This window comes from Rhinoraja longicauda, chromosome 7 (genome assembly GCF_053455715.1).
Source record: "Rhinoraja longicauda isolate Sanriku21f chromosome 7, sRhiLon1.1, whole genome shotgun sequence".
In the NCBI taxonomy this organism is placed as follows: domain Eukaryota; kingdom Metazoa; phylum Chordata; class Chondrichthyes; order Rajiformes; family Arhynchobatidae; genus Rhinoraja; species Rhinoraja longicauda.
The window spans coordinates 57,674,194-57,689,602 of record NC_135959.1 but is presented as its reverse complement, the minus strand read 5'-3'; the positions used below and the strand labels follow the sequence as shown (position 1 = coordinate 57,689,602).

Here is a 15,409-nt window from a genome sequence, read left to right as displayed (position 1 = left end):
GAGATTATAAATCACAGACGGACGTTTGTTTGAACAATAAGCAATCAGTTTGCCAACATTTCTTAACTAACTTGAGACTCCTAACCCTTATCTAATCTTAACAAAACATCCCTTTTGATTCAATCGATCAATGTCCCTCCAAAAGTCATTTATACTCAAAAGGCCTATTATTTTAGTGGCCATATTTCCCTTATTCACAGACCTTCCAAGGAATGCAGAGTCCTCTCTGCATTCCTACATATGTTAATTGATTTAGAAACAAACCTGTTGCTCCTTTTACCTTTTGCATTTAGTGGCTCTCCATGCCTGTTCATTTGGAGCCAACAGGACAATTAAGTCTTTCCTTTATACCTCCACGTGCCCCACAGTCTCTAATTGCCATGGAGGTTACATAAACATTGCTGTAATCCTGTGATCTTGTTATCTTTAGGGGAACATTAGGTGGGCTGAATGTTTGATATTATTGCCAAATTGGATAGCCTAATTATGCACACCAGGTTAAAATTGTTTAATAAAAGGGGATATTTATTCTGCTACAATATACTGTACACCAGCTGTGTCAATGTCCCAAGTTCTTATAAATATTCTGTAATGCTAAGAATTTCTTCTGTGGCATTAATAAGCCTCATGGTTTACATGGATAATGTTGTCTCATAATCACAGGTACTGATATTAGTTTTAATATAGATTTAATTTTGTGGAACCCATGGTGGGATTTCAGATCGAATTTGGATGAATAGTGTTGGTCCGTGGATCTTAATCCAGTTACACAATCATTAAGCAATCTAACATTGAATATAGTGTGGAATTGATAAAATGGAAGTGAATTGAAAAATATATAATTCTCTTTCTGGTACTTGTCAGATCAATAATTTTAAAAAAAATCCTTTTACATCTTTAGTCTCTGAAGCATTTATTAGTAAAATGTGTCTTTGAATTTTAATACCAAGTAAATGTACGTTTGTTTAATAAAAGGTTCATTGAGGAATGCTTCGTTTTTTGCTTTCAGATATACAAGAATTCTATGAGGTAACATTACTCAACACACACACAAGTTTTGAACAGAAGACTGCTGAAGTTAATCAAGTGGTCGAACAATGGGAAGAAACAAATTCTCCGATGATGATCACCCAAAAGATAGATTCAAAGGCAAGGCAATTTAACGTGTTTATTGAACATTTCTCTGACAATAAGTGGTCAGAATTTCCTTCAAATCAACATATAAAACTCTCCAGTCTTCAGTAGCTGGATGAGATTATGGCATGTGCAATTTGTGTTTTCTAGTGAAATATATATGTTTGCTCTATCAGTATTTATATAATTGTCTTGATATATTTCCCTTTATAAAGCAAATAAGCTTTTATTTGTATTAATACATTTTTATATATTTCACATTATTGCAAGACAAAACAATTTGATTGTATTATCACAGTTAATATGGCCAAGTTCTCCATCTTGACCTACTGGCAAAATAGTCCATGTCTAGTGCATGTGTAGCAATTGTTTTTCTCCTTTGTTTTACCTTGTTTTTCCCCAGTGCTCAATCTTATTTATTCTTCTAATAGCTTTGCTGCCTGGCATTCATTTACCCTCCAAAGTTATATTGTTACTTATTTCTGGTATATTACCCATCCTTACTTGCCAGTGATCTGATTCAGATCAAAATTTCATGTAAGGAAATGGTGGCAGTCAAAATACCATTGGTTAGGAATTTTTGCTTTTAACATTTACTTGTTAGAAGTCTTCACATGCTGAGCTTGCAAGGGCAACCCTTTTGAAATAATAATGAAATGAATATTTGAGAAAGGTTTCTGTTTTTTTTGTTCGCATCAAATGTCTTTTCAGTGCAGCCACCAGGTGGTGCCATAAGCTGCGGTAATATGCCAATCAGGAATTGTTGTTCTTTTAAATCCCTCTATAGATTCATACAGCACTTCTGTTTATATAAACAGCCTCTTCAGCGTAGAATTCATACTGATCATCATCCAACGATTTATACTAATACTGCACTTAATCAAGCGTAGATTCGGCAATCGATTTGCTGAATACAATCGATTTGCTGAATTTGCCCCTTCCTTCTCTCCTGAGATGCTGCCTGACCTGCTGAGTTACTCCAGCATTTTGTGAATAAATACCTGCTGAATACTAAAGCTCGGTCCGTCAAGGCCTACTGGATCTCCCGGTTGCTAACCATTCTAATTCCTCTTCACGCTGACCTCTCTGTCCTGGGGCAGCCTCCATTGCCAGTGTGAGGCCACATGCACACTGGAGGAACAGCAGGTCATATTCTGCTTGAATAGCTGACAACTCAACAGTTAGAGCGTTGAATACTCCAATTTTAGGTAACCTCTAACTAACAACCCCTCTCCCAAAAACACCCTTCCCCTTTTTATCTCCCCCACACCACCCTTCCTCTTCCCCCCCATCCCTCCCTTGTGCCCCACCTGGATTCCCACCTATTTCTCCTCCACAAACCCCCTCCCTTCTCTTCCCCCTCGCCCCCCTCCGCTACCTTTCTTCCCCTGGCTTCACAATCCGCAATGCTTCAAAACATTCTCACACCTTCTGTTCATATCTCTGTCCTTTGTTCCAACCATCTGTCTGCCAAAATCCCCCCTCGCTGAACCACCTATTGTCTGCCACACTCTCACTGTGCGCTGCCCCTCCCCTTTAGCAGCTTTCTTCACCTCCCTCGCCCCCCCCCCCACCACCACCCTCCACTCATTCTGAAGAAGGGTCTCAATCCGAAGCGTCTCCTACCCATGTTCGTCAGAAATGCTGCCTGACCTGCTAAGTTACTCCTGTAGCGACCATAGGGATTGGTCCTGAGAGTCGAACCCTCGGATTGGCCAGCAAGGTCACATGGTGGTGCGACCATAGGGATTGGCCCTGAGAGTCGAACCCGCTGATTGGCCAGCGAGGTCAGGTGGTGGTTTTGGGGCCCAAAAACCAGGCAGTGGGAAGAGAACTTCGATGTGAACAGTTTGAGTTAATGGTTGTCTGTAATCTCGTTTGTTATCCTTTGTAATTGAATATTGCTGCCGCAATAAACTTCTTTAACAAAGTACAAGCCTCCAGACTCACCATATTAGTGACCCCGACGTGATCTAGCCGATCATCTACCATGGAGGGACTTCTTTGGTTCTAACGCCCGGCGTACCGCAGCTAAACGTGGTCAGCGTTCATCTTCCTCCGTTTTGGGCGCATCAACCACAACTTTGGTTTGCCCATGCTGAAGCTCATTTCCACCTGAGAAACATCTCGGTGGACGAGACAAAGTATTATTACCTGGTCAGCGCTCTACCGCCTGAGACGTCCGCGCGGGTGATGCAGTTCATCATCTCCCCTCCTGCAGACGGCAAGTACGAGGTGCTGAAGGTACTCTTGCTTCGAACCTTCGGATTCAGTAGGCATGATCGAGCTGAGAGGCTTATGCACCTGCCGGATCTCGGAGATTGGCTGCCGTCCCCCCTCATGGCCGAAATGTTGGCGCTGGCAGGTGAGCACAAGGATTGCATCATGTTCGAGCAGGCATTCCGAGAGCAACTTCCAGAAGATGTTAGGCTTATGCTCACGAATTGTTCTTTTAAGGACCCCGTGGCATATATGCGGAGAAAGCCAATGCACTCATGGCGTCCAAATCGAAAAAACATAGTTCGATCAACAGGGTCTCGGCACCATTAGGCAGACGCAGCGGCACCAAGATGGCGCCGCGACTCTCGCCATTTCTTCAAAACCCCGCCAAAAAGATCTGCACAAGCGCGGCTGGTGTTATTATCATCTGCGATGGGTTGGAGAAGCCCACAACTGCCGCTCACCTTGCACCTTCTCGGGAAATGCCTCGGCCGATCGTACATAGAGGCGGTTGCGATTGGCCAGAACCGACGCCTCTACGTCCGAGATCGATTCACGGACACAGAATTCTTGGTCGACACGGGAGCCATAGTCAGCATCGTGCCCGATCGGGTAAGAGAGGGCCTACCCTCATCGTGGTTAACGGTAGCCCCATCCGCACGTATGGTACGCGGGCAATGTCTCTGGCTTTCGGCACCCGCACGTACGAATGGTCGTTTATCGTCACGGAAGTCGGTCAGGCGATCCTTGGCGCAGATTTCCTCTGGGCCTTTTCGCTAGTTCCCGATGTCCGAGGTAAAGGCCTTCGACCCTCCGCTAGCAGCGATGAGCCCGCTGCTCCACCGCCGGCCACCCCGCCCAGCCTGACTGTCCAGGCCGTTGTCGCGGCCTCCGACCCATATGCTGCGGTCCTGGCTGAGTTTCCGGAGCTGCTCGTTCAGCGTTTCGACGCCGCTTCTGCCCAGCACGGCGTTGTCCATCACATTCCCACCGAGGGGCCCCCCGTTTTCGCTCGGGCCCGGAGGTTGCCGCCGGACAAACTGGTGGTGGCGCGTGCAGAATTCCAGAAGATGGAACGAATGGGCATTGTCCGTCGGTCCAACAGCCCGTGGGCCTCTCCGTTGCATATGGTCTCCAAAGCATCTGGGGGGGGTGGAGGCTCTGTGGAGATTACCGACGCCTTAACGCCGTCACCACGGCAGATCGCTACCCCATTCCGCACATCCAGGACTTCTCGTCTGGGCTGGAAGGTGCCATGGTATTCTCCAAAATTGATTTGGTGCGGGGCTACCACCAGATTCCTGTGCGTCCGGAAGACATTCCAAAGACTGTCACGATCACTCCGTTCGGGTTGTTCGAATGGTTGCGTATGCCTTTTGGTTTGAAGAACGCGGCACAGGCTTTCCAGCGGCTTATGGACCATGTTGGTCGGGATTTGTCTTTTGTTTTCATTTATTTTGATGATATCCTGGTCGCCAGTCGCTCGGAGCAGGAACACCTGGTCCATTTGCGGACCGTGTTCCGGCGACTTCAAGACCACGGGCTCATCATCCACCCCTCCAAGTGTCAATTTCGCCTCCACTCTATTGATTTCTTAGGACACCGGATCACCTCTGCCGGCGCCACTCCTTTGCCCGAAAAAGTGGAGGCTGTCCGTGCCTTCCCGCGACCCACCACAGTAGAGGGGTTGCAGGAGTTCGTGGGCATGGTGAATTTCTACCATAGGTTCATACCGGCAGCGGCACAGGTCATGCGTCCGCTCTTCCAGTGTTTCGCGGGCAAACCTGTCGAGTTGGAGTGGTCCGCGGCCGCTGAGACGGCCTTTGAGGCAGCTAAAGTGGCTCTGGCAGACGCCACCATGCTCGTCCGCCCAAGCGCCTCCGCCCCCATGGCCCTGACGGTCGATGCGTCGGACGTGGCAGTGGGAGGGGTTTTGGAACAGCAGGTAGATGGCAGTTGGCAGCCCTTGGCGTTTTTCAGCCGACAGCTTAATCCGGCTGAGCTGAAGTATAGCGCCTTTGACCGAGAGCTTCTGGCTCTCTATTTAGCTGTCCGCCACTTTAGGTATTTTCTAGAAGGCCGCCCATTTGTGGCCTTTACGGACCACAAACCATTGACTTTTGCTTTTTCGAAAGTGTCCGACCCATGGTCGGCCCGTCAGCAGTGGCACCTGACTGCCATCTCAGAGTTTACTACCGATGTCCGACACGTCGCGGGTAAGCTTAATGCCGTTGCTGATGCCCTGTCCCGGCCAGCCATTTCCCCAATTTCAGCGGTGGAATGCGAGGTGGATTTCCAGGAGCTTGCGGAGGCACAGCGCCTGGCAGACATTGCCTCAGCATACCAGTCCACCACTTTGGGGTTGAAGCTGGCCCAAGTGGCTTGCGGGCCTGCGGGTACAAAAGTCTGGTGTGATGTTTCCCTTCCCCGCCCTAGGCCGGTGGTGCCGGCCGCCCTTCAGCGCCGGGTGTTTGATGCCATTCATGGGCTGGCGCACCCGTCCATCCGCTCCACCTCTGCCTTAGTGGCCGCTAGGTTTGTGTGGCATGGCCTGCGGAAACAAGTAGCCGCTTGGGCCCGTTCCTGTGTTCCCTGCCAGACCGCTAAAGTTCACCGGCATGTCCAACCTCCGGTGCAGGAGTTTGAGGTCCCTGCGGTCCGTTTTTTTTCATATTCACGTTGATTTAGTTGGGCCTTTACCTTCCTCCAGGGGCTACACACACCTACTCACGGTGGTTGACCGATTTACCCGTTGGCCGGAGGCCTTCCCGTTGTCCGTCACCTCCGCCGTCTCTTGTGCCCGGGCCCTGGCCCTCCATTGGGTGGCCCGTTTCTGTGTTCTGTCTGTCATTACCACCAACCGGGGGTCCCAGTTCACCTCTGTCCTTTGGGCTACGCTTGCGGAGCTGTACGGTTCCCGGTTGCAGCAGACCACGGCGTACCACCCACAGGCTAATGGGCTCGTGGAGAGGTTTCACAGGCAACTTAATGCGGCCCTCAGTGCGCGGCTGGACGGCCCTGACTGGGTAGACCAGCTCCCCTGGGTCCTTTTGGACATCCGTACTGCTCCTAAGCAGGATCTCGGAATTTCGTCCGCGGAACTGGTATATGGCTCGCCACTCACAGTGCCCGGGGATTTCCTTCCGGAGTCCTCTGGTCAGCAGCCCTCGTTTCCGTCGGTTTTAGCATCCCTCCGGGCGCGAGTGGGTTCCCTGGCTCCGGTTCCTACTTCACGTCACGGGTGTTCCATGGTGCACGACCCGCCTGCCTTGAAGGACTGTGAATTTGTGTTTCTGCGTAGAGATGCCCATCGTTCCCCGTTGCAGAGGGTCTATGAAGGACCGTTCCGCGTGTTGCGTAAAGGGACGTCACCTTCACCTTGGATGTTGGGGGCAGGAGTGAGCTCGTCTCTGTGTCCAGGCTCAAACCTGCACACTTGGATCAGGACCGCCCTGTCCTGGTCGGCCAACCGCCTCGACGGGGCCGTCCTCCTGCAATTCCACCTGATCCGGGACCCCCTGCTCCTGTGGTTCCTGCAGCCCCTCTCCTTACTCGTTCTGGTCGCGAAATCCGGCTCCCTGCTAGGTTCCGTACCTCGGGTTCTGGGGGGGGGTCATGTAGCGACCATAGGGATTGGTCCTGAGAGTCGAACCCTCGGATTTGCCAGCAAGGTCACATGGTGGTGCGACCATAGGGATTGGTCCTGAGAGTCGAACCCGCTGATTGGCCAGCGAGGTCAGGTGGTGGTTTTGGGGCCCAAAAATCAGGCAGTGGGAAGAGAACTTCGATGTGAACAGTTTGAGTTAATGGTTGTCTGTAATCTCGTTTGTTATCCTTTGTAATTGAATATTGCTGCCGCAATAAACTTCTTTAACAAAATACAAGCCTCCAGACTCGCCATACTCCAGTACTTTGTGTCCTTTTGTGTATTAACCAGCATCTGCCGTTCTAATATAATTTTATTCTTCCCACATTTCCGTACGTTTTCCTCTGATTCTACCATTCACCTACTGACTTTGGGTGATTCTGGTGGCAAATGAACCTACCAAACTGCATGTCTTTCAGGTGTGGGATGGAAGCAGGAGCTCCCAGAGTGAATATCATGCATCACTGGGGGAACGTGTAAACTGCACACCGACAGCACCAAAGGTTATGATTGATTCCAGGTTGATGGAGCTGTGAGATAGCAGCTCATGTCACCCGAAATTCTAGTAATATGATTTGATAAGTGGGATTTAAAAGTTTAATTCCTGATCAGCACACATTGTTACTGCTTATAGCACCATCTGGTGGCTACATTGAAGAAACTTTTCATGCCAGCAAACATGTTGGCAAAGATACCATAGACTTTTCCCAAATTATAGCAATCTACTCTTTGTTATAGTTAAAAGCCATCCATCATCTGAACCCAACCTGAAACCAAGAATTTCACAAATTGTAACAAATTTATGCTAAACATTACTTGAAGCTAAACATTTTGAGTGTGAGACTTTTGCAGATATCTTCTCACATTTAGTTAGGGTTGTCAATCACATCCATCAGAAATCTGAGGACTACTTTTCATGGAGGTTGACTTCGTTATTCTTCTCAGGCATGAGAAAATGGCAGAGAGTGACAATTTATTGTAGAATATGGAGAAGACAGAAGAATTAAATGAATATTTTGTATATGTTTGCACAGAAGACTCGGAAAAACTAATAAATGATATTAGTTTAAAGTAAAATAAATGAGCTCAAAAAATCATTACTAAAAATAGTGTTAGAATGTGGATTTAAAACTCATAGGATCTGATGACCTATACTTTAGGCTTTGACGGAGGTCCCTGTGAAGACAGTGAAAAAACTGGTGGTCATCTTCACAAAACGTCTAGAAACAATTCTAAAGGTTGGAAGGTTACAAATGTAACCTTACTATTTAAGAAAAGGGGGAAACTGTAGGTCTATTAGCCTTACATTAGTAGTATGGAAAAATGCAGGAATCTATCATTAAGGAAATGGTAACTGGAAACTCGGAAAATATTAATAGGGTTGGACATTGTCAATATTCCTTCTGTATTCCTTAATGTTTAGAAGAATAAGGGGTCATCTCATTGAAAATATATAAGATCTTAAGGGGGGGGGGGCTGGTGTGACAGGATAGTTGTCAAGATGCTTTCACTATTGGGAGAACCTTGATAAGGGGAGAGTTTCAAGATCAGAGGCCAATCATTTAAAATCTAGAAACAAGGATATTTCTTCTCACAGAATACACTGATCAGCCAAAACATTATGACCTGATGAGCCAAAACATTATGACCACCTACCTAATATGCTGTTGGTCCTCCGTGTGCAGCCCCATATGCAGCAGGGTGTGATGCACCATGTATTGTGACACATTCCTCCCGTGACCACCATTAAAATTTTCTGTGACATGTGCCACAGTAGACCTTCTGTCGGTTTGGACCAGACGGGATAGCCTTCGTTGCCCTCGCGCATCGATGAGCCTTGGGCGCCCAAAACCTGTCGCCGGTTTGTGGTTTGTCCCTTCTCAGGCCACTGTTGGTAGGTACCACCGCTGACTGGGAGCACCCCACAAGCCTTGCTGTTTCAGAGATGCTCTGACCCAGTTGACTAGCCATACCAATTTGGCCCTTGTCAAAGTCACTCAGGTCTTTACTCCTGCCCATTTCTCCTGCATCCAACACATCAACTTCAAGAACTGACTTTTCACTTGCTGCCTAATATATCCCACCCCTTGACAAGTGCCATTGTAACAAGATAATCAATGTTATTCACTTCGCCTGTCAGTGGTCATAATGTTTTGGCTGAACGATGTATGTTGAAATTCTCTTCCCCAGAGAATTGTGGAGGCGAGCTTATTACAAGTATTTAAAGTGTAGGGAGATTTTTTAAAAATATCAGTTTATTGAGTCCATTGGGATCTTGCACAAAAGAGTAGTCCAGGCCAGCATAGATCAGTCTTGATTATATTGAATGGAAGGACAGGTTTAAGGGCTTAAACCTCAGATGGCTTCAATTTTCTTGTGTGATCTTGAGTTCTCATTTTTAGGGATTGAATTTGAAAGGTAAATGCTCTGAATGGCTGAAGGCATACAAGTCAAAATGAGTGAAGTTGAATATTAGCCAATAGTAATTATGTTGTATTGCTTCTGAAAATCAGAAAAAATCTACATTAAATTTGACAGAATTTCTGAATATTTGAACCTTGCTCAAAAACCATTGACTGTTTATTTTATTTTCCAAAAATGTTAAATCAAATAACTAGATTAAATTGATTGGATGTGAAAAAGAAAAAAAAAACATTCTTTTGGCATGTAACAAAAAGGGTTTTCTTGTAAATATTCCAGTATTTCCAAATCATCTTTTCATGGAGGGAGACAGCATGGAAGGGCCTTAGGCCCACTGAGTTTGTGTCCTAAATCCTACCCTAATCCAATGCCCCACATTGCCATCAACATCCCTACATTGTATTATTCACCTCCAACAACTTTTGCCAACTTTTACAAATGCACTGTGGAGAGCATATTATCAGGATACTCTTGGATTGTATCATAGCCTGGATTGACAACAGCACTGCCCAAGACTGCAAGCAATAGCAGAAAGTTGTTGATGCAACCCAGTCCATCACACGGATCAGCCACCCTGTAATTGATTCCATCTCCACTTCATGCTGTTTTGTGAAAGCAGCCAACTTAATCGAGGACCTTTTTCACCTTAATCATTTTCCCTTCTCTGCTCTTCCGTTAGGCAGAAGATACAAAAACCTGAAAGCATGCACCACCAGATTTCATGCTCTTATCAGACTAATAACCAGTCCTTCTATAAGCTAGGGTATAAACCTAACCTTCCACCCCCTACCTCACTGTGGACATTGGACTAACACTATATTTTGCACTCTGGTACATTTGCAGTTAGAATTAAAGGGATCTGAAAAGTCTTTTAAAAGTAGAAAGTGAATGGTTGCAGTTTAAAGATGATAAAAGAAATCTGTTAGTCCTCTATGTCTCAATTAGATTATCCCTCATGCTTATAAACTCCAGTCACTGCGGATCATCCCTCAAGAATCACTGCTCCAAAGGCAATCCTCTTATACTTGTAATCTTTCTAATGATCTATGGTTCAAGTTTAAAATAATGAAGATATTTGTTGGAGCAACCATTTCCAGTGGCAGAAGAATTTTAGTTTTGGTTTAGTTTTGGTTTAGTTTACTTTATTGTCACATGTATCAAGGTTGAGTGAAAAGCTTTTGTTGCTTGCTAAACAGTCAGCGGAAAAACAATACATGATTACAGTTGAACCATCCACAGTGTACACATATATGATAAAGAGAATAACGTGAATAGTGTTTAGTGCAAGATGAAGTCCAGTAAATCCGATCAAAGATAGTCCGAGGGTCTCCAATGAGATAGATAGTAGCTCTAGGTGTTGGTAGGATGATTCAGTTGCAAACTGTGAAGTTTCAACTTAGTGAGTTATGATCTGGAAAGCACTGCCTAAAATTACAGTGCTTGAAAACTCAAAGCACTAGAGGATCTCAGCAGGTCAGGCAGCATCTATGAAGGGAATGGATAGACAAAACTTTTGGTCAGGACCCTTCTTCAGACTGATGGATAGTGAGGAGAAAGCTGGAAAAGGGAGGGGTGAGGTAAAATCTGGCAAATGATTGGTGGTTACAGGTGATAGGAGAGTGGTTAGTAGATGGGTGGAGATAATGGCGAAGGCTGGAAAAGGAAACAAAAGAGTGTCAGATTAAGAAAAAAGAGGAGGTGTGATATGTAAAATCGTAGAGTGGGATATAGGTGGATACCGATTGATTAGTAACTGTCCAACACAATAGAGATAAAGCAATAGTAGAAAAGAGAATGTTTGCATGTATATGAGAAAAGGCATGGTAAAAGGACGACTTTGTTGTTTTTTTGTTTATATTTTATTTCGAATGTAAAACAAAAAAAGATAAAAACAAAGCAAAATAACAATAAAATGAAATGAACGATAAACCTATACACAACTCAATGATTAAATTCTCATAAACAACACAAATTAAATCTTACATGTTCGAAAAAGAGTAGGAGGAAGATACACTTATTTATTCCTACCCCTTCTCCGCTACTCATCAATTAATTCACAAACCTTTTCTCATCTACACACACACATATATATATACATACACAAACACATACATACATACATATATCCATACATATACCACATACGTACATATATATACATATATGCACACACGCAAACATACATATATGCAGTTTATAAACAATTATCCAAATTCTATGTACTATGCGAATATCACACTGTCAATAAACTAAAACTTAACCGTCATCACAGCCCTTCCTCATTCTTATTGCCTCAGGAAAATATTTTTTTTATACATCTTCTTGAACTGAGTAATGTTTGCGCTTTGCTTGAGTTCCACATCCAAATCATTCCACAATTTCACTCCACAGATTGAAATACACATGTTCTTCATAATTGTACGAACACAAAGTTTCTTTAAATTAAACATTCCTCTCAAATTATAATCACCCTCCCTGTCAAAGAACATTTTTTTGTATATTTCCTGGTAGTAAATTATTTCTTGCTTCATACATTATTTGTGCTGTGTTAAATTCTACTAGATCCATAAACTTCAAGGCATTTGACTTTAAAAACAGAGAGTTGGTGTTTTCGCGAAATCCTACATTATTAACTATCCTTATGGCCCCTTTTTTGCAGTCTGCATAATGGATGTTGGTTGCTTTTTTAAGTGTAACCCCATACCTCCACAAAGTAATTTAGATATGGCAATACAAGTGAACAATAAACAATGTACAGCGCTTTGTAATTCAGAATGTGCCTTGTTCTTCCCAGGACTGCAATGCTCCTTGCCAGCTTTGCTCGCACATGTTTTATATGAGGTTTCCAGCAGATTTTGTGGTTTAATATCACACCTAGAAATTTATTTTCATATACTCTTTCTATATCAACACCATCTATCCTCAGTTAGACACAAAATGCTGGAGTAACTCAGCGGGTCAGGCAGCATCTCGGGAGAGAATGGGTGACGTTTCGGGTCGAGACCCTTCTTCAGGCTGATGTGAGGGGAGGGGGCGGGACAAAGATAGGATGTAGTTGGAGACAGGAAGACTAGTGGGAGAACTGGGAAGGGGGAGGGGATAGAGAGGGAAAGCAGGGACTATCTGAAGTTAGAGAAGTCAATGTTCATACTGCTGGGGTGTAAACTATCCAAGCCTCACTTGTACCTGAGTGTTTATTTTATAATTTCCAAACAACATAATCTTTGTTTTGTTCAAATGTAATGATAATTTGTTTATGTCAAACTACCTTTTTAATTTTCTCATTTCTGATGTGATCTCCTCCAAAAGCTGCTGTAAATTCTCCCCAGAACAAAAGATATTAGTATCATCCGCAAATAAAACAAATTTCAATATTTTTGATACTCTGCATATATAATTTCTCTACAGAATGAACAATTTCTGTCCTAATACTGACCCCTGAGGTACTCCACAAGTAATATCCAAGCATGTTGATTTATGATCACCTATCTTCACAAACTGTTGCCTGTTTCTTAAATAGCTTTTCAACCAATTCAACACCACCCCCCAGATACCATACCTTTCCAATTTATCAAGCAATATATGGTGATCAAAAGCTTTTTTTAGAGCTATAAATATTCCCACAGCATACTTTTATTGTCTACACAATTAGTAATTTCTTCTTTTAATTCGATTAGCGCCATAGATGTTGATCTGTTTGATCTGAATCCATACTGATTATCAGTCAGCAATTTATACTTCTCAATGAATTTGTCTAGTCTTTCAGTAAAGAGTTTTTCCAGTATCTTGGAGAATTGGGAAAGTAAGGAAACAGGCCTGTAATTTATGAAGTGGTGTCTATCCCCAGTTTTATATAGAGGTATAACTTTTGCAATTTTCATTTTGGTTGGGAATTTACCAGTTAGAAACGATAAGTTACAGATGTGCGTTCGTGGTTTTGCAATGCCATCAATGACTCTCTTCACTATTGTCATGTTAACTTCATTCCAGTCAATAGAAATTTTGTTCTTACATTTGGTTACAATATTCATGATTTTGTTTTCTTCTACTATTCTAAAAAAAAATGAGCTTGGATTTCTTTCTCCAAAATCATCATCAGTCCCCTCTTTGGGTGTCTCTGGATCATTGAATTATTCTGCCAATTTTGGTCCCACACTTACAAAAAAATTGTTGAAACCATTAACCACATCATCCATATTATTTATGGTCTTATCGTTATCGATGAAATACTGAGGGTAACTTGAGTTTCTAGATCCATTTCTTATAATACTGTTTAACGCACTCCATATACCTTTAATGTTGTTTTTATTTTTATCTAATATTTCATTATAGTATTCTTTCTTACATATCCTCAAAATATTAGTTAACTTATTTTTATATGTTTTATATATAAATTTCTTTTCTGCCTTTTTAGTTCTATTATGAATTCCCTATATAAAGTATTTTTCTTTTTGCAGGCATTTTGCAATCCCCTGGTAATCCATGGACTATCTGTATATTTTTGTTTTCTACTGTATTGTTTTATTATACAGACTTTGATAATTCTTTTCAAGTTCTGCACAGGCAGGATGAATCAGTTTGCATCTGAGCTGTCTAAGTTTAAGATTCTAAGATCTGTGGACCCAGAGTACTTTTGAAAATTTATTCTGGCCAAATAGAAAGACAAGGGTTTGATGCATTGATCTCTCAGAGTCTGATGGGGGAAATAAATGATTACTTAAAACTTGTCTTCACTGATGAAGATTGTTCCCAAAACATGCTGAGTCAGGTGAAGTGTAGCGAGAAAGGTGGAATGTTTCCCTTCATTAGGAATGGCATTGAATACAAAAGTTAGGACATCATGATTCAGCTATAGAGGTTGTTGGTGAGACCTCACTTGCTGTGTGCAGTTTTGGTCGCCCAGCTACAGGAAGGATATAATTAAGTTGGAAGGAATGTACAAGAGATGTTACCTCGACTTGTGAGCTTAAGTTATCAGGAGAGATTGGATAGGCTGGGACTATTTTCGTTGGAGGCCGAGGTGTATAAGATCACGAGAAATATGGGTAAAGTGAAAGCTCAGTCTTTATCCCCAGATAGAGGGTTTGAAAACTTAAAGACATCGGTTAAGGTGAAAGGGGAGAGACTTAAGTTGCAGGGGCAACTTTTTCACTCAGAGGGTAGTCCATATCTGGAATATGCTGCCTGAGGAAGCTATAGAAACAAATACACATATGACTGATGGGCCTGTTTCTATGCTGTATAGCTCTATGATGCCCAAAGATAATAGAGCAGAGCAAGATAGACAGCTCGACCCTAAAAACCATAGTATGTCATGGCGCCATTTTAGTAGGCAGAAACTTGCAGAAACATTTAAAAAGAAAAATAACCAAAATCTGTGAATTGATAGATAAGATATATTCTGCATTTTAATGGTATCATCACACATACTGTTCCCCCCAAACACTGATTACACTGCGAGAGGCATAATGGACGGAGGTTTTGCCTAATAAAATGGCTCCTTTGCGTACTACACTTCAGTATAAGTGATTTTGACGGAGTGGTCTATCTTGCTCCACTCTATTATCTTTGATGATGCCCAACTGAAAGAAAAATGTTATGAATAATAAAACAATGTTAGAATATAGTTTCAAACAGAATTAGGAATTGAATATTCAATCCAAGATTCTCAAAGAAGTGGGGCAAATGCTGCAGTAGCCCATTACTCATGTTTTAATTGAAAATACAGTTGAGTAAGGTTTTCCTAGGAGTAATGTATTTTTGATCTTTTTTAAAAAATGGAGATAAGGAGTTGCATAACTGTTGCATAACTGTAGCTTTAATAAGAGGAGATAGTTGAAGCAATTGGGGAAGCACGAGTGATTCAAGAAAGGGAGGGACAACGTAGGGGTACTCAATATCACTCCAAGAAAGAAGATTGCAAGATTGATTTGATCTGGAAGAAAACAAAGGAAGCAAGTCATACAGTTTTCAGCCTCGTTTGTGATG

At 43.1% G+C, this 15,409-nt stretch overlaps 1 protein-coding gene across 1 annotated transcript in view; it reads left to right on the top strand.

Moving 5' to 3' along the window:
- dlg2 (discs, large homolog 2 (Drosophila)) overlaps positions 1–15,409 on the top strand; it is a 507,064-nt gene that overhangs the window by 53,742 nt on the left and 437,913 nt on the right. Inside the window, 1 exon segment of the mRNA XM_078402648.1 lies at positions 1,010–1,149. Coding sequence (XP_078258774.1) covers positions 1,010–1,149 — 140 coding nt within the window.